The sequence below is a fragment of the Capra hircus genome, chromosome 10 (assembly GCF_001704415.2).
Source record: "Capra hircus breed San Clemente chromosome 10, ASM170441v1, whole genome shotgun sequence".
Lineage (NCBI taxonomy): Eukaryota > Metazoa > Chordata > Mammalia > Artiodactyla > Bovidae > Capra > Capra hircus.
The window spans coordinates 50,932,599-50,957,562 of NC_030817.1; the positions used below are offsets into that span (position 1 = coordinate 50,932,599).

Below are 24,964 nucleotides of genomic sequence, written 5' to 3' on the forward strand. Positions count from 1 at the left end.
AATTTATAAAACACTGCACTGGACAAGTAATTTGTGTGCCAAAGAGAAATCCAACCAAAGAGCCATGCCTGCCTGACAGAAGCCAAGAGAACATCCTTCTAAGGAGAGCACTTGGGCTTCATCAAAGAAAGCACCAGATCGTCAAACCCTTAGCTGAAAAAGCAGGATTGTTTGATAAGTCAGTCCTTTCCCAAGAGCTGCGCTAACAGAGCACATCTACACCAGCCCAGCTATATCATGAAGACCGAAACATCCTGCAGAGATCGACAGAGGGGAATTCATTTTAACTCAAAGTATATGGACAATACACATTCAAAAAATAATTCAGATGCTTAACATTATTAGATAGCCACTGTTTACTGAGCATCTTCACTACTTCACTTAATCTATTTAACAAATCTATGATGTAGGTATTTTCCTTCCAGAAAAGTAAACTAAGATTTATGTCCAAGTAAACACTGCAAATAACTCACAAGCCAAAAATTTGAACCTAAGTCTCCTGAAGTTACGTACAGGGCTTTTTTATGCCTGTTAACATTACTGGTTTTTCCCCATCCTCTCTGCTAAACTATAACTTTAAGTTAAAGAGCTGTCTTCAGTTAGGCCAAAGGCAGTAGAACGAACATAATTAGGAAATTTACTGTAAAGTCAGAACTGAAAACCAAATGGATCAAGAGAATAATGAAAGTTAAATGTGAGTGCTTGTATGTTCCAGGCACTGTTTCAGACACTTTACATGTAGTAGCTCAATTAATCCTCAAAAATATCACATGAGGTAGGCAATGTCGTCATTCCCATTTCATAGATGAGGAAGTAGAAGCTCAGAGATGCAAAGGAACTGGCGCTCAGTAAGGGACGCAGCGGAGTCGGGGTCCAAAACTGATGCAGTCTGGTACCTACTTGTATGTAACAGACTAGAGTTCTGGGGCAGTTTCCTTATGGCTGCACAACCTTTAAGTGGCCAAGTGAACTGTTTTAAAATAAATTATTTAAAAATGTTTCTTCCCAAGAGGTAGCTTCCTTCATAACTTGGTCCCAACCAATCTTTCTGGTCTCATCTCTGGCCATTCCTAAGGATCTAAGCCAGAATAACATCCATAGTACAATACCATGTACATAAATGAAAAACAGACAAAATAATACTATTTCCCCATCAAAGATATATCTGTATCTAAACATAGGCTGGAATGGATGCTTGTGGTCAAACAGGAGGAGTCTTGCACAGACCAGTGTCTTACAGTGTGCCATCTAATGAGGAGTATAATAATTTAAAATCTGTGGATCTAAGTTCCTCCCTAGTGATTCTCTAGACTAAAACCACACCTAATTCTAAATATGTTATGAACTTTTATAAGGATCTTTCAATATAAACATACTTTTTCACCTGATAAAACATTAGAATCTTAGTCATCCTTCAAAACTCAATTCAAACACGACCTCTTGGTAAAGCCTTCCCAAATCCCTTCAGACAGAGCTAAATGCAGTCCTCTGGCTTCTGCCTAGTACTATAACATCATAAACTATTTTATCTCTGGTCAAAGGTATCCGTCCACTACTAAACTGTTCCCTCCTTAAGGACAAATACTATGTCACTATGTCATTTTTATTTTTGTTATCTCCAGTACCTAGAAAAGGAACAGTGAAATAGCAGTTGCTCAATAAATGTTAGGTGTGCATGTGTATCATATGAGAAAGAAGTACTTTCTGAAAACAAAAAGTAAAACAATGTATGTTTTGAATTCCAGGAGTCAAAATTCTTGCAACTCAAGAATCATGTTCATCTACCCAGGGAAGCTGGTCCCTCAGCTGACACTGAACAGCATCTCACTAACACCATATGCTTCCTACTCTTTCTTGTTTGAACTGAGGTTATGATAATCAACCTTCATCCAGAATACGGTTTTAGATACACACTGTGACCACTGAGACAATGGAATTATTTACTTACCTAGGAAGACTGCTGAACCACAGTACCCTGCCAGTGAAAGTGGTTCAGAAGGAACTACTTTCCTCTGGGGCCTTGGGCCATAACACTGGAATTCTCTTGACTGATCTGACACCTGCAGAACCAAACTGGAATTTCAGTCTCCTCCTTTGACCACTACCAATTATGCAGTGTGGCCATTTTATAGCTCATTATTTAGGCTGACTACACCTAGAGGCTATTTATAAGAGGATACTACTTTAACAGTGTCAGACTTTATTTTGGGGGGCTCCAAAATCACTGCAGACGGTGACTGCAGCCATGAAATTAAAAGACGCTTACCCCTTGGAAGAAAAGTTATGAACAACCTATATAGCATATTCAAAAGCAGAGACATTACTTTGCCGACTAAGGTTCGTCTAGTCAAGGCTATGGTTTTTCCTGTGGTCATGTATGGATGTGAGAGCTGGACTGTGAAGAAGGCTGAGCGCCGAAGAATTGATGCTTATGAACTGTGGTGTTGGAGAAGACTCTTGAGAGTCCCTTGGACTGCAAGGAGATCCAACCAGTCCATTCTGAAGGAGATCAGCCCTGGGATTTCTTTGGAAGGAGTGATGCTAAAGCTGAAACTCCAGTACATTGGCCACCTCATGCGAAGAGCTGACTCATTGGAAAAGACTGTGATGCTGGGAGGGATTGGGGGCAGGAGGAGAAGGGGACGACAGAGGATGAGATGGCTGGATGGCATCACCGACTTGATGGACGTGAGGCTGAGTGAACTCTGGGAGTTGGTGATGGACAGGGAGGCCTGGCGTGCTACGATTCATGGGGTCGCAAAGAGTTGGACACGACTGAGCGACTGAACTGAACTGAACTACTTTAACAGTCCTGTTTTCTTCCACAGTGAAAGAAGGAAGACTAGGTGAAGTGCTTGTATTCTGGTCCTGGTTTCACACTAAATGTTCAGCAAGTCTCCCACCTTCCCCAGCCTTCTCTCATCAAGAACACCAGGCTTGGTGACCAAAGACAGGCTCATCCATGGTGTCTGTGATACAAATCTTCCGCCCAGCCCCTTGGCAGACATTCATAATTGACTGTGACACTTCCCAGTTGAACTCCTGAATACTTTTCAGCATGGCACATTAGAAAGCTACTGCTAACTGAACGGAAGATGCCATCTCTAAGGACTTCCCAGTTCGGATACTCTGCCTATCTGAGGTACACACGTGTCCACTAGTGGGCGCTCAGTAAGAGAGTTTATCAGAGGTTCTGTGACTGCAGATTTGTCTTACTCCTTCTCTAAGTGCATGCTGGTGTTGAATAATAGTTAATAGATCTCCATGCCCATAAAAGAGTCCATCCTCCAGGGTAAAAGTTACTTCCTTTTCCAATTATGTCTAATACTTGAATATGCAACTAATGTACTAGAAAGATGTCATTTGAAAAAAAGTAAATTTAGGTGGAAAAAAGTCCTATAACAAACATTTTTAAACTTATGCAAAGTCACCACCAAGAACAACTGGAAATAGCCCACTCACCCCCAACTGATGTTAGTTTCTTACTGTGAAATTATGCAGCATGCCAAGCTCATACTTCTGATATCCAAGTCTCATCAAAGCACTATTTTTAAATGCACTAATGAATTAACACTCTTTATTTTTTGGTCTAAATATAGTAGAGGCTGCTCTAATGAGGAAGAGAGAGATTCAAAGAACCAAAAGGGCCTTACATACCGTCTATACTGAAGGAAATTGTTGTATTGTCAAGAAGGAGTAAAATGACTGGCCCATGGTCATACAGCCCATTAGTGGCTGAACGGGGACTGGAATCCAATATCCTGATCTCCGGCCCAGGGCTTTTGCTAAATTTAAATTTTGTTTAGAAAGCAGATTTGATGGTTGACCAGGAAATATAAGCATCTCTTCCACAATGCCTCTTCAAAATGATTCCGCATAAGGAATTTTGAGTCTTTTTTTCCTTCAGCACAATCAATATGGGGACAGCAAAAAACTTTTCCATTTTCTTTCTTGAAGGCAAAATGTGTTAGGGAAACAATGGTGGTTTACATCCCTAGTAGATTCCACTCAGAGGTGAGATCCTGAGGAGATTCTACATTCTCCTCACCTACAGAAGCAGGAACTTCTGCCAGAGGATAGCAGCCACACTACTGTAATCCTCAGATAGAAAATTATTTTCCCAAGGCTTCTTAAAAAAGGGTTTGTGCACTTTTACAACCACAGAGCTGCATCTGAGGGTCCAGGAAGGGGACTTCAAAACCTATCCCTATCCTAAGGACTTCCCACAGAAGGGCTAGTTTTCAATATGCAGATGAAAAAGGAAATGGCCAACCTTGCCTGATTTAGGGGCTGGTTATAAGTTCACTGCATCAAAACAATTCCTTTTTCATATGTTCCTTTATCTGCCAAATCTAGGTATCAAAACAGGCAACAAAATGCCAGTCTTTATGAAACGGTCACATCTATCTCTCAGTTACCTCACCAGCTAAGGGAATTAAAAGTACATTCATAATGGCAGTTTATTAGGGACAGGCCACACAGAGAGTTGGACAAAACCTATAAGTACAATTTCGTTCTGTAATTATTTCATAGCATCCTAGAATTCTGGGAACCTGGTCAGGAAATGTCATCTATTTCCCCATCTCACAAATTTTATTCCCTTCCTGGTGGAATGCTTTTAAGAACTCTAAAAAGGACAATTCTCCACGGGTCTTCTGCCAAACAGAAGTGTCCCTTCCCAAACCAAAAAGGAACAGACATCTCATGGCATTCAAGAGAAGTGGCCTGAAATATGAATGAAATATCTGGTTGTGTCCTTGGCTTTAAACAGTGAAGATTATAAAGGCAGGGTTTTTGAAAAGGCAGGCCAGTTCAAATTATTGGGTTGAATTTATATGATTTCTTTCAAAAGACACCATCAGGATAACAACATAATATGCAAGTCTCTTCTCCCCAGGACAAGTGTAGAGACTGAAGTTGCTTAATTAAATCAACAGTAATGATTAAATGCCATGAGGGTCATGTCTCTGTATGTGGAAAAAAAAAAAAAAGTAGGAAATTTACTGAGGACTGAGGTGACTAACCTTGCATGTACTTCTTTATCTTCCTTATAGAACAAACCAGAATGGAAGTACTAGAGTTGAAAGATCTCCAGTTAAAATCAACCTGCCTTTTACCACTTGTGTAAGCCTGAAGAAGTGAAGTGAAGTGAAAGTCGATCAGTTGTGTCCGACTCTTTGCAACCCCGTGGACTATACAGTCCATGGAATTCTCCAGGCCAGAACACTGGAGTGGGTAGTCTTTCCCTTCTCCAGGGGATCTTCCCGACCCAAGGATCGAACCCAGGCCTCCTGCACTGGGGTGGATTCTTTACCAGCGGGGTCACAAGGGAAGCCCTGTGTAAGCCTGAGCCATCTTAAATAAGACTTTCAAACTCTTTGAGCTTTGTTTCCTTTCCAGAAAAAGCAGTAGGCCTAGTCTTTGCAAGGCTACTGCACAATCAGGTGAGCTAAAATGTGAATGTGCCTAAGGCTTAGCTAGCTATGATGGAAGTTTCTCCCTTTCCTAAGTTCCTTGAAGAAAGGTCTCCCGGCAATATTTGGAGTCCCCCACATTCTACAGGTTCTAACACACCATCTAACAGGCAGTCAGTATTCAGCAGATTTAATAAATCAAGTTATTGGGGAAAGAAGCAAAGATGGGATAAGGAATTCAGACTGGCTGTCAACAGGAATTTGATTCTTTCACAAGCTGTAATTTGTTTTATAAATCTCAGCAGTTTCTTGGATAAAGATTCAAAACAGTGCACCTCAGCCACACAAGCCAAGCCATATCACTTGGCCACTTCTGCAGCAGGAGGATAATGGAGGATGAATCAGGTTTACCACACTTTCAGCCCACAGCAAAGTGGCCGTGACAACAGAGAGAGGCTGCCATGGATTTTCTAATTGTAGGATCTAATCCCAGGGACAGAGGAGCCTAGTGGGCTGCCGTCTATGGGGTCGCACAGAGTCGGACACGACTGAAGCGACTTAGCAGCAGCAACAAACCCCTGAGGAGTTCTCAAAGCAGCAGGTATTAATAGGAGTTAGGTGTAAATAATTTCCTATCCTCAATGAATCTTTGACGCAAAGCTGCCATGGTTTTATTTCAGTAATAAAAGGTTTTGTTTTTTAATAGCAAATGCTTCAGATGATCTGTATTAAATCCTGCAATAGACTATGCTTTGGAGAGTTGAATTTTACTCGACTTGCCACTACGCTGCTTTCGGTTCATCAAAGGAGAGTACCAAATAGCAAATCAATAACCAGACTGATCTATTTATAGGAAAAAGTTCAATTACTTTTAATTAAGAGTAAAAAGTCGTCTGAGGACTTGTCATATGTTAGTTATCTCCTGATTGTTTCTTCTGACGTACTTCAAAGACATTTCGGTCAATAGGGTACAGACAGCACTATCACTGAACTACATGAAATTAAATTTCTATTGTTATAAAAAAATTATATTGATGATCACCTCGGGATACTACCTTGCAAAGCTGGTAGCCTTTGAATATTTTAAACTAAGGTAATAAAGGTATTTTTAACTTAAAGGAAAAAAATCCTGACCTTATTTACTTGCAATTAAGAGGTCACCTATATAAAATAAAACAAGCAAATGTCCAGATCACTTATGGAGTGAGGTGAGAAGCTTCCTATTGAAATATCTAGGTAGTCAGAGCAAAAGTGGTTCTCCTGTCTTCCATTCTTTGCTTTGCTTCACGCCAAAACATCTGGCTAAAAAGTGAAAAAACACCCAAATGGCACTGTATAGGAAAACACCTAGATGATTGATTACATTTTTCACTTTAAAGTCAATGTTTTGATATAAAGACATGGCCTTTGTTCAATAGGTGTAATCGTTTACTGGCAAAAAGCATGGTTTTATAAAGCCTGTTTTGACAAGGACTAGTTTATCAATCTTAATTTTAATCAATTAACAGTTTTAAATAATAGACCCATTACTGTATGCCCTGAACCCCCTTATTCTGCATCCTAGGCTGAAAGGCAGGAAAAAGGAAAAGCCTTCATTAGAAAAGACTGCAAACTACACTTTCAAAGTATGCAGAAAGAACAAGGTCAGAGAAATGAGAAACCAGAGGCAACATTTTAAAATAGCTTTAAAATGTTAATCTAAATTGACTGTGCCAGAGTATTTTAAAATAAATGCTATATGCCCAACATATTACACTAATACACAATGATTACACAAATTGTGTTAATGTTGTAAACAGAAGTAAGTTAGGACATTAGCAGAATTAGGTAGCCAAGATCCACCCAGCTTCTCACATATCCATCTAACCTCAAGATCTGTTTCTGAAAGTGAAAGGACACTGATGAGAGTACAGAGACAAAAGATCATTAGTCATGTTCCCCAGAGAACAGTTCAGTTTGGGCAGCCTTCAGGACACAAGGCTAGAACCAAATGAACTGGGAGGTGAGGTATTCATTTCCCAGAATGAAGCTACTTGGATCATTTAAAGGGCTCTGGATATAATTCCAAGAACCTGTGATACAAGTTAGGGTAGACCTAGTGTTGTAGTTGCTTCAGGACCCCAAGGGTTATGGTAAGGTTTCTCTTCCACACACCTAAACTGCCTAATTTCCCCAGCCTCCCTTAGTAATACCACCAGGTTTGACTAGCACCTATATTGAATCTCATGGAGGTTTTTTTGGTCATCTTAGGTGTCCTAAGATCAAATTCAGCCTCCCCACTGCTTTCAAACTATTTCTTTATGGATCAAATTTCTGCATATATCAAGACTGCTAAATGGTGTGACTTAGGTGTGTTATTTGATCTTTCTATGGCTCAATTTTCTCATCTCTAAAAGGAGAAAATCAGCTCATCCAGTGGCTGGAAAGATTAAGTGAAGTACTGGATGGCTGAAAACCTGATACAGTGCACACTCAAATTTTTTATTCTGATTCTGAATGCAAATCATCAATTCAAGGCAATTTATTAATGCTTTTAAAACGTTACTCACTCCTTGTTCTGTGTTTATCTGTTCATTTATTCTTCTGTTGCCAGTAAGACCCCTTTGTCAAACCATGAGACACACAGGGCAAAAGGATGGGAAAAGAAGGTAAAGATGGTGAAGGTCATTCAGCACACTGACTGGTCAGAATTTCTGATTGAGACCCTTTCCAGATTCAGCCATGAAGACAGTCTAATGCTGGAATGTTCAAACTCACTACTGAAGCCTGGCTCTGACAGGGTCTGAGCAGTGGTGTGGGACAGATGCTTGGAGAAGAAACTTCAGGAAAGGCTTTAAGGCTTTCTGTCATCTTGAGAAAGCAGAATGTGACTTGATTTCTTTTTGTTTCTGCTTGGAAACAAATGTTCCTTTGCCTATCTTTCCTAGGTTTAATTAGTCTTCTGTCTTTCTCAGAATTCAGCCTGTTCATTTGCAAATGGAAGACATCAGAAAGGCTAGTGAGTGTGGGTGTTGGGGTGGGAAGGAGACTGAAGTGTTTATTTTCAAAGCCATGGGGGTCCCCATTTGAAAAAGCACCCAGCTTATCTCAATGTTTTTGTTTGTATGATTTTGAATTAAAAGGTTGGAGCAATTCATTTAGGAGATTAAGCTGTCTTACAATGGGCCTAGTTGCCCTATTTATTTACTAGTATTGCTAGGGTTAAAAAAAGGTATTTCTACTATACTCATTTTCATTATTCAAGTACAACAATTTTAAAGGATTCCTTTGGTCTTTGATTTTATTGCCAAGTAAATTTACATTAAAATGATATTTATTTGTTGGTCACAGATAAAAATCACAAGCCATGCATGTAACAGTTTAGGGTTGTCGATCTGTTAAATATGAATTTCAGAAAAATAACAAATTAAATTTCAGTATAATAATGTCCCCAAATCATGGGGCATACTTATATTAGAAAGTATTCATTATATATCAACAATTCAAATTTAACTAGATGCCCTATATTTTACCTGGTGACCCTACCAGGTTTTCATGGATGTTGTACACATTCCAAGGATGAAAACTGGGAGATAGTCCATGTTATTATTATATATTATATTTAAACTTGCTTCCTGCAGATCTGAAGTACTTCATCAGTCAGAATAATAATTCCCAGCTAATAAACAGATACCTCAGGAAATCAACTGAATTCTGACTACAGGATGAGACCTAGTTCTAACCACTAAAGCCCATTTCATTTATGGTAATTTTTCTCATTTATATAAAGTAAAACACAAAAGGGACAAATAATATCTTCAGTTGAATTAGAAGTTAATGTCACAAACTACTACATTTAACGACCAATCTCATCTCATTATGTTACAAAGCAAACATTCTGTGCAAAGAGGAGCTTGAAACGGCCCAGTGTATATCCTAAGGTTGAAGAGGTCTTTGAACCAATAAATGAGTGTTTTTTCCACAAGAGACTAAACATTTGCTTGTGACGTTAAACAAACAACAAGCTGAATTTTATATTGCACAACTATTTTCAAGTGTCTGTTGATAAAAATAAATAAATAGTGCACAGTTACTAGATTTTTTCTTTCAGTTAAAATATTTGTCCACAACTTAAATGTCAGCAAATTTTTTCAAACATAATTATATCTATTTTGTATTTAAGTAATTAAATTCTTCTTTGCTCTTGGTCATTACAAATATACAGAAAGGTCTGTATGCCTGATGCCTTCCCTACCCTGAGAATTAAACTGTCATATTTGTAGTAATTCATTCCTAAAAGTCCTGAGTTAATAAAATGTGAATTAATGAGCCTAGTTGAGGATACCTTATAGAGTCAATTTCATTATCTTAAAGTCACATCTAATATTTAGAATGCAATTTTTTTTTGTAGACCTAAAATCACCTTAATTTTTCTTTCTTTTTCAAAATAGTTACCATCCCAGAAAAGGGGTGGACGGAGAAGACATCAAATGAAAAGCTCAAGTTAACCTTCAGTATTTGGTGAAGAAATTCCTTTTTGCTATTTACATAAAATATAAGAAAAGTCTTGCTAGGATGTGATTTTGAAATAAATCTCATGTTGGGGTTAAGGCTTGCTAAGAAATGCCACTGAAAGCTGCCACTTGACCCGGAATTCCTCTACAAGGAAAACTAGCCACAACTACATGTGAGACTTATAAGAGAAACTGCCGGAATGTCAACTTCATTTGCAGCAGCCCCATATGGCCTGATCACTCTCCCTGGCATGATAAATCACTGGCAGAATCCTTACCTTCCTACGTTTGATCTCTGCTCCGCAAGATGTGGTTTTGATGTGAAGAACTCCAGATCTCTTGGGTCAGAGACAAATAGCAGTGGCCCTGACCTGCAAAGTGCTAAGTCTCTATTAGACTCAAGTGAAAAGCCGTAAGCTTCTGACAAGTTCCCTCTCCACACAGTTTACCCGACCCACTGTGGTTTTCATGAGCTGAGGTTGACAGAGAAGCTGCCAAAATCCTTTGGCAGAAAAGTGCCAACAAGCCCTTTTTTCCTACCACCATTACCAAGTATTAAAATCAATGTTTCCTAAGACTTTAAGGAAGAATTCTCTTGGGAGTTACTAATCGAATTTCTAGTACTCTAAGTGTTCAGTAAACACAAAAATTTTTTATTTCCAGTGGATCTTTATGACACCGCTAATCACTCATTTATATAACTAGAGTCATTAACAGAAACTTCTATGGACTACTTTTTGGTAATTATAAGGACATCCTTGGGAAAATATTTTTTACAACCACTGTTCTGAGTGAAAATCTGGGGTCCCAGAAAGCCTGTAACTAGATGCACAAACAAGTTTGGTATTTTCCTTCTGATCTCATAATCCCAAATTGGGATCCAGGAAATTAAAGAGTTCTGAAGAGTCAGGGTGGGATGAAGAAATCTTACGACTCATCTAGTCATATTCGTAAGTACTACATGGGTTAGTAAATAGGCATCTTATTCTGTCCTATCACTTTATAAGTAATAAAAGTTTGGTCCAAGGAATTTAAGTAACTTAATCAGTATCACAAAACATTTTCAGAGTCTGGTATAGAAGGAAGCACTCAATAAGTGATTAATTTGTTCATTCAGTAATTCAGGGTGTATTTACTGTGTGCCTGCATATACAAGAAACTGCTAAACGAGCACACATCCCTGGCAGAGCTGGGACCAGAACACAGATCTTCTAGTGCAGAGTCCCCTGCCTTGTTCACTACTCTACAGCACACCTGAGGGGCTTCTATTTCAATGAAAGGGACAAGTAAGCGGGAGTGGAGGAGGGGATTTTTCCATTAGAGAAAGAGAGACGGAAGGAGGGAGGGAGAGAGAGAGAGAGGGAATATGCATATGTTTTCTCTAAAGAGAGAAAGCTATTTATTTCAAAACACTTTACCCTGGAATTCACTTTCTAGTCCCAGATTTTTGTCTATTAGTAACTCTGCAAATGGATCAGACAATATTATTTTCTATTAACAGTATTCATCCATGTATGCATTTATACAAACGCAAAGATGTGTTGGACCATACTTTGTGCCAAAGCTGCGATGATAACAGTTTTTATGAAAATCTGAATCCAAGAAGTAGCCTAGGCAATAAGTAACAGTCGGACCCCTTGATGTGACATTATCAAACACACAAGTTATATACAGCAGTAATAATAAAGATCTGAAATAAATCTTAAAAAACACATGTGAAAGGTTTCTCCCTTTGTGTTCAGAAATTGTGTTCAGAAGTCATTTGTGACTATAAAAATAACAGGCAGAATCACTTCAAAAATTGTAAGACAAAAAAATGATGTGAGATTTTAGCTGGCTGTAATGATGATGAGTTCAAGCAAAAACTGTGCTATCATTTTAGCGGCTGCATTATTTCAACAGCTATCCCACTACACTCTCACAATTAAAGACACTCATAAATAAGCTCTTCATTAGCTCTCTGTAGAACCAAGTCACTGACTTTACCAGTGTTCATAAAAGCAGAATGTTGGTTTCTTTTTTAGCTAAATGTAGTTTATGTACTCATATTTGTACATACATGTCTATGCTTAATGTTGAGCAATCATCTCTCTCCTTAATTTGGATCATCAGGAGTTCCAAAAAATCACTGCATTTTATGTACTTTTCTTTATTTCTTCTCTGTTGGAATTCCCGGTAATGATACCAGAATGTGGGCAAACCTCATTAGTCTTCCTGCTGTTTACAAGACAGGATTTATGCTCAATGTGCTGAACACAATGACACATATCACTAAGTGGCTACAGCCACCACCCAGGCTCTCATCTGAGAAATTTTTCACAGGGTACAAATACCTATCAGAATGGAGAAACATGGAAGAGCAATTACAGCCAACACGTGTAGTCTTTTAAGAGTACCTAATAAATACCCATTTGTGAAGGTTAATTTAATGCAACCTAGGCTGTTATCTGGAATAGTATATGTCACCAATTCAATCCATTAAGTAATTACTAAATTCTCAAGAGGGCTCACAGAAGTCAAATGTGGTTATTCCAGGTTCATTGCTTCTGGTCTCCCTAGGGACCATTCAGGCCAACAGCTGGAAGAGCTGACTACAAAGGTTCCCAGGCACAACTAACCATTTTTATGAAAACAGGTAAATGAGTCTAACCAAGGAATGAGGGTCATCAAGGGTTTGTCTGAGAGGAATACTTTGGGAAGGAGAAGAGAAGCACAAATGTGTAAAAAATTTTATAGGAGATGAAAATGGAAAGAAGAAGGGGTGTCTGGCTGGGAAGTAGCAGATAAAGAGAAATGCTTTCTCTCTAAAAGTGAAGACAGAAGTCTGGAGATTATAATCTGGCTTAAGGGCAATAACTTGACAGTTGTTTCTTTAGATAGGATTTCTGAGCCATTTCCAACGAAACATTAATTGTGTATCCCAATCACTACCAACTTCTGTCACCGAAACTCTGTTGAAATTTGAAAACTGCACTTTATTTCTCTATTCTGCATCCCTGCTGAAGTGACATGGAATAGATGGATCCAAACAAGTCAAGTCTTAGCGAGAAACGGTTGCTCGTAAAAGGCAAGATACAACATATCCACCCTGCTCTTCTAAGTCAAGTGCCTCTCCCACACCGTTTACAGTCAAGTAACACAAAGTGATGGCTTATTCATAGTGGGAGAGAAAAATCTGAAAGACTGTGAAATATATTCACTTTCAACAGTCTCATTAATCCTCACTCCCAAGTGGATCTGAAATAACCATACCAAAGAAAAGCACTTTTTGACTGAAAAAACAAACAAGCAGGTGTTATTAAGGGCCGTGCGTGACTTAGCCAACCAGTGAGAATCCAAAAATACAATTCTTTCCCATAGCCTATGGAATCACATCTACCCAGGTGACTCATACACCAAACGCTGATTGCATCAACTGTTTGTTTGAACACAGTCTCTCATCTTTATGTCAGGCAGAAATTGTGGCTGATGATAGCTATGGCAATACCAACTGGACTTAAGGTTGGGATTTATAGTCAGAGAACTGGGTTTGGGATTATCTTGTAAAATATTTAGCAGAGCTTTAGGCTAATAATTCAATTATTATTATTATTATTATTTGGTCTTTGTTGTGGTTTTTGTGCTTGTTCTTGTTATGAGGAGGGAAGGAAAAGGATTATTTGAGGCTTAGAAGAGCCACCTACAGCTAAAATTAATTAACGTTAATATGCTTGATTGTACCATTTATAAAATGGGATGTTAACAGAATAGTCACATAATAGGACTGCCACAAGTAATCACTGTGAAAGTACTTTGGAAACTGTAGTATTACTAATGAAAGGATAATATGTTAATTAAGAAAGTATTAATCAAAAGATAATTCATTGCTATTAGTAGCTATCAGTGATAAAATATAACAAGTATTCACTCAACAAATACTTTCTAAGCATTCATTTATACTGTAAGACACTAAATTAGAGGCTTCCACATACCAACATGAATAAAAGTTTATAATCTAGTACAGATTAAGAGTAGACGAGTACACAGAAAAATATAATACAAGGCAAAAACTGCACATTTTAGTAGCAGTACAAACAAGTAACAAGGACTTTCAGAGATCATACTCATGCTAAAAATTAATAAGTGTTGAGCCAACTCCGTTAGGTATTATATACATAAGATGCCTCGAAGGACTAGATCCAGTTTTAAGGTTGGAGAATTTCATTCTTCAGTTGGTTCTTTAGAATTAGAGGCACACATGCACGGATCAAATAACTGACGAAATCCAAATACAATGGTGAATGTGTAACACCAGCTTTGAGTTTAAAACACAATGAGCTCAAATATTAACAAAATATAAAGTGATGTTATTTTCAAGCCCAGCATGAAGGAATAATTTAAATTCTCTAAACTAATAGGATGAAGCACAGTACTGAATCAGTTAATCAAGAAAAAGGTCTATTAGATGTTAGTTTTCACATTATAGTAACCATCACCTTTCCATTTTTCTCCAGTCCCAAACACAAAGGGCACACAGTGAAGAATTCTGGACCTCTTAATCTTAGTCCTAAATTGCATAGAATACAGTTTTAACTTTCTTTATACAGTAATATTGTTTGATTTTCCTCTATGTTACAGTGTTCATCCTTAACATTTATCTGTATCATTATATACAAACAAATAGCAATTATAGATGAATTAAGACACAAATGCAAAAGGTAAAATTTGTAATAATAAAAATAAACTTTCAGAAAACTATATAGAAGAATGTCTTGAAAAACCTGGAATAAGTTTCTTAAAGAGCAAGTTCAAAATTACTAAGCATAATGGGAAAAAGACAGAAAATCCTCTTCTAGTTATACCAAAAAAAGGAGAAGGAAGAATAAGCACAAAGGGGAAGAAAATGTTCACAGAGTATGTAACTGTCAAAGGATTATAATTGGGTATATATAAAAATTGTTACAAATCAGTGAAAACACACATATATAGAAACAGAAATGAGCAAATGATACACTAGCCAATTCACAAAGGTGGAAAGCCAAATGGCCAACAAACATATGAAAAGATGTTCAACCTCACAAGAAATCATGAAATGCAAATTAGAACAGCAATGAGATAACATTTTGCATTCAGCAGGTTGGCAGAATTCAGGAAGTATGGGAACTCCAAGTACAAGCGAGGATATAGAGCAATGGGGACTTTGATATACTGCTGATGGCAATGGAAACTAGTATAATGTGTTGGACAAATATTTGTCAATCCCTGATAAAGCTGTAGATATATCCAAGAGTCAACAATATCACTCTAAGTATATATTCTAGAAGGTTTCTCACCCAGGCAGATAAGGAGATATGCTTAAGAATGTTTACTGGAATAGCAAAATGCTGGCAGTATCTTACATGTTAATAGTAGAATAAATTAAAAATTGGGTATACTCAAATAATGGAATACTATGAAACAATGACAATGAATGAATTACAGGTATATCCAACAACATGAATGAATCTTGAAAACACTATGCTAAGCCAATAAAGCAAACTGCAGAGAATATATATGGCATAATTCAGTTAAGTTCAGTCACTCAGTCATGCCCAACTCTTTGCGACCCCACGGACTGCAGCACACCAGGCCTCCCTGGCCATCACCAACTCGTCCATTGAGTCGGTGAAGCCATCCAACCATCTCATCCTCTGTTGTCCCCTTATCCTCCTGCCTTCAGTCTTTACCAGCACCAGGATCTTTTCAAATGAGTCAGCTCTTCGCATCAGGTGGCCAAAGTACTGGAGTTTCAGCTTCAACATCAGTCCTTCCAATGAATATTCAGCACTGATTTCCTTTAGGATGGACTGGTTGGATCTTTGGTGCTCAACTTTCTTTATACATCCATGTGAGAGGTGGACTGTGAAGAAGGCTGAGAGCCGAAGAATTGATGCTTTTCAACTGTGGTGTTGGAGAAGACTCTTGAGAGTCCCTTGGACTGCAAGGAGATCCAACCGATCCATTCTGAAGGAGATCAAACCTGGGATTTCTTTGGAAGGGATGATGCTAAAGCTGAAACTCCAATACTCTGGCCACCTCATGCGAAGAGTTGACTCACTGGAAAAGACTTTGATGCTGGGAAGGATTGGGGGCAGGAGGAGAAGACGCAGACGACAGAGGATGAGATGAGATGGCTGGATGGCATCACTGACTCGACGGACATGAATCTGAGTGAACTCCGGGAGCTGGTGATGGACAGGGAGGCCTGGCGTGCTGTGATTCATGGGGTCACAGAGAGTCGGACACGACTGAGCGACTGAACTACTACAACTACAATACTAGAAAAACCACAGCCTTGACTAGACAGACCTTTGTTGGCAAAGTAATGTCTCTGCTTTTTAATATTCTGTCTAGGTTGGTCATAACTTTGGCATGGTATGGTACCATTTATATTAAAAGGTTTAGAATGCGAGGCAATAGTACACATCATTTATTAATATGTGTGTATGGACATATACCAATGGAAAAGATAGATGCCAAATACCTCTGAGGAAGAAAGGAAAGGAGAGAGGCGATTGGGAGAAGTTCACAGGTAGACCATCAATGTATTTCTTGAAAAAGATTAGAAGCAAATAGCACAAATAGTTAAGAGCAAAGAAACCTGGGTAAATGTATACACGTTTGTTATATTGGCTACACTCTCCTGTATGACTGAAGTATCTGATCTCCTCTCAAGTACGTCTAAGAATACAAAATGCTACTGATGTGCTGAGCCTGAAACATCTCTTCTTTTGAACCATCATGGTGCTTCAAGTGCATTCCTGTCAAGAATTCAGTATCTTCTATCATGCGCCACAGAGACATTACTTTGCCAACTAAGGTCCGTCTAGTCAAGGCTATGGTTTTTCCTGTGGTCATGTATGGATGTGAGAGTTGGACTGTGAAGAAGGCTGAGAGCCAAAGAATTGATGCTTTTGAACTGTGGTGTTGGAGAAGACTCTTGAGAGTCCCTTGGACTGCAAGGAGATCCAACCAGTCCATTCTGTAGGAGATCAGCCCTGGGATTTCTTTGGAAGGAATGATGCTAAAGTTGAAACTCCAGTACTTTGGCCACCTCATGCGAAGAGCTGACTCATTGGAAAAGACTGTGATGCTGGGAGGGATTGGGGGCAGGAGGAGAAGGGGACGACAGAGGATAAGACGGCTGGATGGCATCACGGACTCAATGGACGTGAGTCCGAGTGAACTCCGGGAGTTGGTGATGGACAGGGAGGCCTGGCGTGCTGCGATTCATGGGGTCGCAGAGAGTCGGACACAACTGAGCGACTGAACTGACCTGATCATGCGCCACAGTTATTGGTGTTCATGTTCTCATCACACACCCAAGCAGGAATCCTCTCTAGCCTCTTCAGGACAATGCACACATCTATGTATCTTTTCATGCCAGACAGTGACTAACAATGCTTTGGACACAAGAGGCTCTAATAAATGTCTGATGAATAAATGATGATAAGTAAATAAACTCAGGAAAGCAAAAGGGTGAGCTCTGGCTGCAGATAAAAATAAAAATAACCCTGAGTAATGCAATTAGATAACCTTCCCTGTGAAAATCAAGTTATATTGGTACATTGATTATCAGACTCTAAAATATAGAGAATTCACTGCTTTCATGTTCAGCCAATCAGTCTCATACTATTTCCTGATTTCCACCCAAAAAGGATTCAGTGAGGGAGTCCATTTTTCACACCTCATGAAATAAGACTTTATGTTATCCTCTGTTATCTGTGGAGATACTTCATAATTCTGTCTTCCCAGTCAAGGTCTTCTTACGTCCCCCTTTCTTTCCCTCTAAACCCTCCAGCACTACACGTACCTCAGTCCATATGTTTGGTGTTAGTCAATGATGGGGGTTGCAGGAGGAGGGAAACAGGTGATTTCTGCCTCGTAGTGAGTTTATTAAATTCACACTACTTTGGCAGATCTACTCACCTGGAGGTAGGCTCCATCCTTTCTGTGGGAAGAGACATATTGCTTATACCATTTTTTGACCAAGCTTAATCTCTTAGAAATCCCTAGAAATGACCTGGGGCAAAATCCAAAGAGTCACTGGACTTGAAATCCAAAGACAGGTTAGAAAAACTAAAATCATATAGAAGAAAGTGTATAAAATATAATATTTAATTATTTTTACTTTTTCTCCATAATTTATAATCAATATTGGAAACTGTTTTGGTACCCATGATACCCTCAATTCTGTCTAAATAAGGTGTTTTCCACTTTCAACTGGACAATAGGTTTTATCTTTCCAGAGATCTAGAAATAAAGAAATTGCAACTCTGGCTCTCCAAAGGTCAGACTGTGGTAAGAAAAGGAAACAGAGCAGATATCTACTTCTGGAGGCAACAGAGCTGAACTGAAATAAAAGGAAAGCTTCCTTCTATAATAAAAATTAGAGTATTCACTCACAGACATTCTAATTTTTAACCACATTCTACAGAATTCAATAAACCCCTGTGTTTAGCCCCAGGCTAGTTCGTTGTGAGCCCAGCTAAAGTCTAGATGGTGAAAGCACTTGATTATTATTCCAACTGGAATTTTCAAAGGCTGGAAGTGTTTTCAAATTATGCGATAAAACAGAAAGTTGTTGTAAATAAACCATTAAGATTTGGAAGGGAAACAATTTAAACATAACTCTACCATCTTGCAAGCAGACAAACTAGCAATAGAAAAACGCCAGAGATAAGAAATTCACAATTTGGGTTATCTCATATATCTGAAAGGTAAAATGGAATAAAGCACAAAGACAGGTCTGAAAAGGCAATTAAAAATTAACCAAGGTGACATTATGGCAATCATTTCTATGCATTGGTTTGCTGTCTAAGGGGAAATGACTGGCTTTGAAATTAATTCAAAACAGTCACTATGTGGTGCTTTTATTGTTTGGAGGGTGAAGTGCCCCAAAACTGGGAAATCAGGACCACTGAAAGGCTCTTTAATTTTAAATTGTATAAACTAAGATTATTTTCCATTTCAAAAGGCATCCACCTCCTGAGAATGTCCTCCTATGCTGTCATACTTCCCAGATTTATGCACTAACAACTTGACATGATCTTTCTTTAAGCTACTCAAAACACCAGAAATGACTCTTTGCCATCTGACATTCAGGACTGGGTATAAAAGGCATGTCGATGCAGAGTTTTGGCACACGTGTCAGATAACTAATTTGATTACTAAAATCCTGGCTGGAAATTGTTTGATTCAGTAACTTTTTAGTAAAGAGAAGTCCTTGACAGGGAAACTTCCAAGGGGTCCCATCTGATAAAAATCCAGTGTAAACATATAATGATTCCACAGCTACCGAGAATATTAAACCCTTATGACTAATTAGTAAGCAATGGGCTGTTTCAGAAAACAGAAAACAGCTGTTGACTATACAATTCCAATCTTCCTTAAAATGGACATTCATCAATTTGAAGCAAAAATATATTCATCACTTCCCAAAAATGAAATGGAACTAGACTTTGGCTGACTGTCATTATATGCCACTTACTTTTACATACTTGCTCAGTCCTGACAACCACCATCATGTAGGGTAGGTATTACTATTACCTCAGTTTTGACAGATGTAGAAATTGACACTCAGTGAAGAAACTCCCTGAGAGGAGACACCATTCATACGTTGCTTATCAATCCATCTCCAGAATCTGGCACCGTTACTTGGCTCTATGTGGTGAATAAACATTAAATGTGCACAGCACTAAGAGTTACAAATCTGACCTAGATCTGAACAAGGGCCTATTTTTAACCGAGAGCCTTTCTTTTTTCTAAGTAAGTCAAGGGCTTATAAACTTAATGTGGGCCACACAGTGCTGTTGTAACTACCTGACTCTGCCATTGTAGTAACAGCCACAGATAATGTGTGTGAATGAATAGTTGTGGATGTGTTCCAATAAAACTTTATTTATAAAATCAAGCAGAAAGTCTACAGTGTGCTGACCCCAACAAGCTGTCACTAACTAAAAGAAAAAAAAATAGACATCAATGTTTGTATTCCATTATCCAACTGAGAAAGACTTGAGAGAAAACTGTATATGTTGATACTTGAGATATTTTTGTTTTGGTCATGGATCGATCATCAGGTTAATCATCGTCTAACATGAAAGAGAACTCCCTGTGCACGGCTGGCTTCTCTCAAACCAGGCTGCAAGAAAATCAGACCTCAGAGAACACGTTCCTCAGAAGGCTTTTTTTCATACAGAAAAACTATAATTTCTCTTTTTATAGAAATAAAGGACAGAAGCACTTCAGCAAACGATTCCATATGATTCCTGCCTATTTAACAGCAGGCATCAGGCAGAACTCAGAAAAATTATCTAATTCAAGTCCTACAATAAAGTTTTTTAGCTTCCCTGGGTTAAATGGAGATGATACAAACATGAGAAAGCTGTCCAATTATGAAAAAGTATATTTTTGAAAACCCGAGGTCTCCTATAAACATGAAAATTGATTAACAACTTAGGATCAAGAAGACAATCTTGATTAGAGGTTTAGAAATCACCAAACCTTAAAGAGAGAATCCCTGGGATAGATAAGAACCCGCCCTAGACCTAAAAAAAAACCCCACAAACTCATAGAAATAGCAAAAATAGTAATTTAAAGTCAGGAAATCAAAGGTCACAAAAAGGAGTTCCTTCTTAAGAGGAGTTGACTAGTTCATATTCTCTCCATGTTTCCAACAGGAGCAACACATAAAAATAAAGATTTAAACTTTTTCTCAAAAGAAAAAAAAAGTATGAGACTATTAGGAAAAGCAAAGTGCATGGTGAGGCAAGCTCTATCAATTTTTCATAAATCAAGGCCAAGGTCATCCTTATCAATTATTCCTATTTCTTCCTACTCTGTGTCCTTCAAAAGGTTTTGCAAGGATCTAACATAGACATGAAAGTGCTAGGTAAGCTGTTAGGCTCCATCACAATGTAAGTGGCATTATAAATGTTATCATTATTATTATTATTACATTGACCTACTGAAGTACTGCCATGCTGATAACCAAAATTTGGCATTCCATCTTTCTAAAAAGACCCTAAGCTCCTAGAAGTTCGTTCGATGTTTCTTCCAGAGCCCGACCAGTGTAATGAAAAGCACTATTACAGGAAGACAGCCACTTAAAAAGTCTTTGAACTGAATTGAAATTGATCCCAGAAAACAGTAGATGTTCAAGAAAAGGTTGCTAAATGAATAAAAGAATAAATAATAGTTGCCCAATGCACATTAGCTCTAATTTTCAGTTTATTGCCTATTTTTTTTTCTCTTCTAGTTCAGTGGGTCAGTTCCATAACCCTCTTCTTCCCTATGTCCTAGCTCTCCACAGTATCAAATCCTGAAGGAAAATAAAACTACTACTAAAACAAAACACTACTCTTCACGGTAGTGTTCGTTATGGGCATAAACTTTGATTGAAAAAGTGATCAACAGAGAGATGGCACAATGAGTGTGTGTGTGTGTGTGTGTGTGTGTGTGTGTGTGGCCTTGATTTTATCATGAGTATACTCCTACAATATATTCAAATATACAAAAATTTAACAATCAGACTGATAAAACAGGAACAACTCAGAAAAATCTTTAATCCATAAAGGCACAGCTAAAAACAATCACGCTCATTCCTGTGCAAGCCATTAAGCAATCTTCTCAGGATACAAGGAAAAGAGTGTACATTTTCCTGGCCCCAACCCTTTGCTACTTCATGTTGGTGGAGTTATCAGTCTTTCTTGACTAACAGTCTGCAGTTTTTTTTTTTGTTTTAACATATTCCTTTAAAAAGAATAAGTTTTAAAACTTGTTGGGGGTCTAGCCTGCTATATTAGGGAAATAAAATTAGACATATTCCAAAAGTGGTACTATTGATCATTAGTCCTAAATGGGTGTTGGAATTTCAGAGAGATAGGCTTGGTTTAAAAATTAGATGTAATTGCCTGAGAGTCAATACAAAACCATGAGTTTAGCCCTTTCAGCATTCTTGGGGATTGAACTTTAATTCTGGAGCATTTTCACTGGACAGACAAACAGCAGTAACTTTTATTTCTTATGGTCTCCTTTACTCCTCTTTTATAAAAAATATAAAATACTTTTAGAAGAAGAAAGAAATGGTGAAAAGTAAAAAAAAATAACATCACAAGTGCAAGTTTTCTGAACGCATGGTACTTAAAATTCTCAAAATATAACCATTTACATGTAAGTATGATTCTACTGTCCCCAGATAATATTTTAAAATCCTATTGTTACATATCCTTCACTAAAATTATTCATTTAACAAGACAAAAATTATTAAGGACCCATCTATATTTATCTGGTACCATTTTCTGACATAAATACTGTATTTCTTTCCTATGTGTTACTCAACAAGCTCTCTAGCATAATAATATTTTAGCTAGTGTCCTTTTAAAAATTCCTAATGAATGTGGTATCTCTATTCTAAAGGACCAACAATTGCACCTTGTTCATTCTTCTGCTTAAAATCACTAGTATAATTTCCCTCGCTTTTGATAAGTGAATTTTTAAAAAACTCTCCATTAATCTTATTTTCCTTTTAAGTAAAAAATCACGGCCCAGTACCCTCGGCTATCAAAAGAGCAACTTGTGCTCTCCGTGTTAAAGATGCTGCTTGCCCATACCACTTGTCTCAGAAAATTCAGAAGTCTCACTAAAGGGCCAAGGAGCAAAGCTGCTGGGAATGTTCACAGATACCTGATTTTACAAGGTTTTGTGAAAAGACCTTGCCTTTAGATTAGTTTTGCTCAATGTTTATGAGGGTTGTTTGTCAAGCCTAAAAATAAGGTGCCTCCTCCCCACAAATTAAAGAATCAAGTTACGATCCATTATTTCATTTCTGATTGTTTTTCTTTGTAATAACTGGGAAAGTGGATACTGGATAAAAGTCTCCTCTGAGCTAAAGGACTCCACATTAAAGGCTTCAATTAGCTATAAATCAGTTGTCTTTCCTACTGGGGCACAACAAGAGAAAAAAGGAAGCAGGGGTTGTCAGAGAAAAAGAGAGCTGGAAAAGCTTCCAAATTAAATTCCTAGATACCTACTGCAAACCTAAAACTCCATTCAGGAGCTGTGAGGAAAATTCAATCCAAAGTAAGACTAAAATCAAACCGTCCCAAATCTGAGGTCCCCTCTCCAGCACAGCTCTTCCATCCCGAAACCTTTTAAAAAGAACCTGAAGAGATTAGGGACCCTCATAAAACAACTCTTATGCTACATGCTTTCCTTGCTTGTTCCTAAACCCGGAGAAGTGCCACACACTGGCACCATTGTTATGCAAACAATGCCTAAATGGTTGTAACCATTAACGATCTCTCATTAAAAAGACTTTCAAAAATTTGTCACACCATCTAAAAAGCTAACAGGTACATTAAATCCATCTAAATTGGCATTCAAAACACGAGCCACCCTGGTTTTTATCCTATAATTCAGCGGGTAAAATTTCAATATTGATGGGTTTTAAAAAATATTTCTCTTTCAATCCTTAAAACAAAACCAAACAATTCGATCCTGGACAAAATTCAGTTTATCTCGTAATAAGCATGATGGAAAACAAGTTTAACCGTGTTGCGTGTGCGCAGCATGCGTTTATGTTGAATGGGCGATGTCTGGAGTAGAAATCAACGGAAAGGAATAGAAAATCAAGACAACTGTAAAAGGAACTCCAAGAAACATTATTTTAAATTGCATCTATTTCTCTCTCACACCTCAATGGCATAACATAACCTCCCCTGTATGTGTAATCAATACTTTTATTCTATGTCCAATTTGTGGAAAGTAAATTCTATTTACATTAAGGTAGAGAACGCATTTCCTTTTTATGTTGCGGTGCAACAAAAATTAATTCCTGGTTGGGTAACCCGAGATGTCAGAGTTCGTTATAAAAAGCAATTTTTTTTTCAGTTCAAAAGCGAACCCGTTAATATGCACGAATTTAAAGACTTCTCAAGTTTTCCAGGAAAACTGCCACTACCTACAAAATTCGAATAAAACGCTGATATTGGATCTACTGTACTCAGAGGCCAGGTTTCCATGAAATCTGCAAAGGCGGCCGTAGCGCTGTGAGCCTGGACGATCCTATGCGACAGCCGCTGGCCGTGCCCCGCTAGGGCTGCGGGGTACCCGAGACGGTCCCCTAAAGGTGGACGGCCGAGAAGAGACGGCCAGGCTGCTCGGCCAACCCGGCGGGGTACCCTTCGAGGAGTGGAAGCGGTGCCGACGCCTTCCTCGCAGCAGTCGGGGCCCGGAGAACCGGACGAGGAGGCAGCGGCGGACGCGGTTTGGGAAGCAGCCGTTGACGGCGACTCTCAGCGCCGCGCGGCAGGCTGGCGGAGGCGAGTCCCCGACGCGTCCCAAGACCCCGGCGGGACTTGAGAAGCCCCAACGCCGAGGACCGGGTGTCCCTCTGCTGCGCGGGCTCGACGGGCTGGGCCCGGAAGACCCCAGCCCCACACCCTGTCCTCACGGAGAGGAAGGAAGGTTCTGGAAGGTCTCCGTGGACGGCCGGCCCCCCGTGGCGCCTTACCTTGGTGTACTTGATCTCGAGGTTGGGCGTGGGCGACGGCAGGAGGTGCAGGGACGCCATGAGGGCGGCGGGGTCGGCCTTCACCTCGCCGGGCATCTCAATCTCACTGGAAGTCATGGGGGCGGGCCGAGGTCTCGCTCGCCCGCGGCGTGGGCAGTGCGGGCTGTGCGCGCGGTCCGAGAGCCGGGGGCGCGCTCGCCTGTATATAGGCAGGTGTCAAGCTGGGGCTCTTCTTATTGGACGTGAGGGCCGAGGCGCGGGGGGCTGGTCCATCCTACCTAGGACGCCCCGGCGCAGCCCCGATTTACATAAAGCCCGCCGCCCAGCGCCGCGCGGCTCGGACGCTTGAGACCCACGGTCAAGTGCGCCCGCCGCCCCCCCTCGCCCTGAGCACCCGCGACCGCGGGGACCAGCCCACGCGGCCGCCGCAGTCTTCGACGGCGGGAGCGCAAACCTGCACCGCGGCCGCTCGGGGCTCAGCCGCCGGGACTGGCTTCCCTCCGGCCGGGGCAGCGTCGGCGGGAAGC

At 39.4% G+C, this 24,964-nt stretch overlaps 1 protein-coding gene across 1 annotated transcript in view; it reads right to left on the reverse strand.

Moving 5' to 3' along the window:
- The window catches only part of ALDH1A2 (aldehyde dehydrogenase 1 family member A2), a 117,640-nt gene extending 92,990 nt beyond the window's left edge, over positions 1 to 24,650 (reverse strand). Inside the window, exon 1 of the mRNA XM_018054270.1 lies at positions 24,438 to 24,650. Within this exon, the coding sequence (XP_017909759.1) occupies positions 24,438 to 24,554 (117 nt within the window). The 5' untranslated portion in view covers positions 24,555 to 24,650. The remainder of the gene's footprint in view (positions 1 to 24,437) is intronic.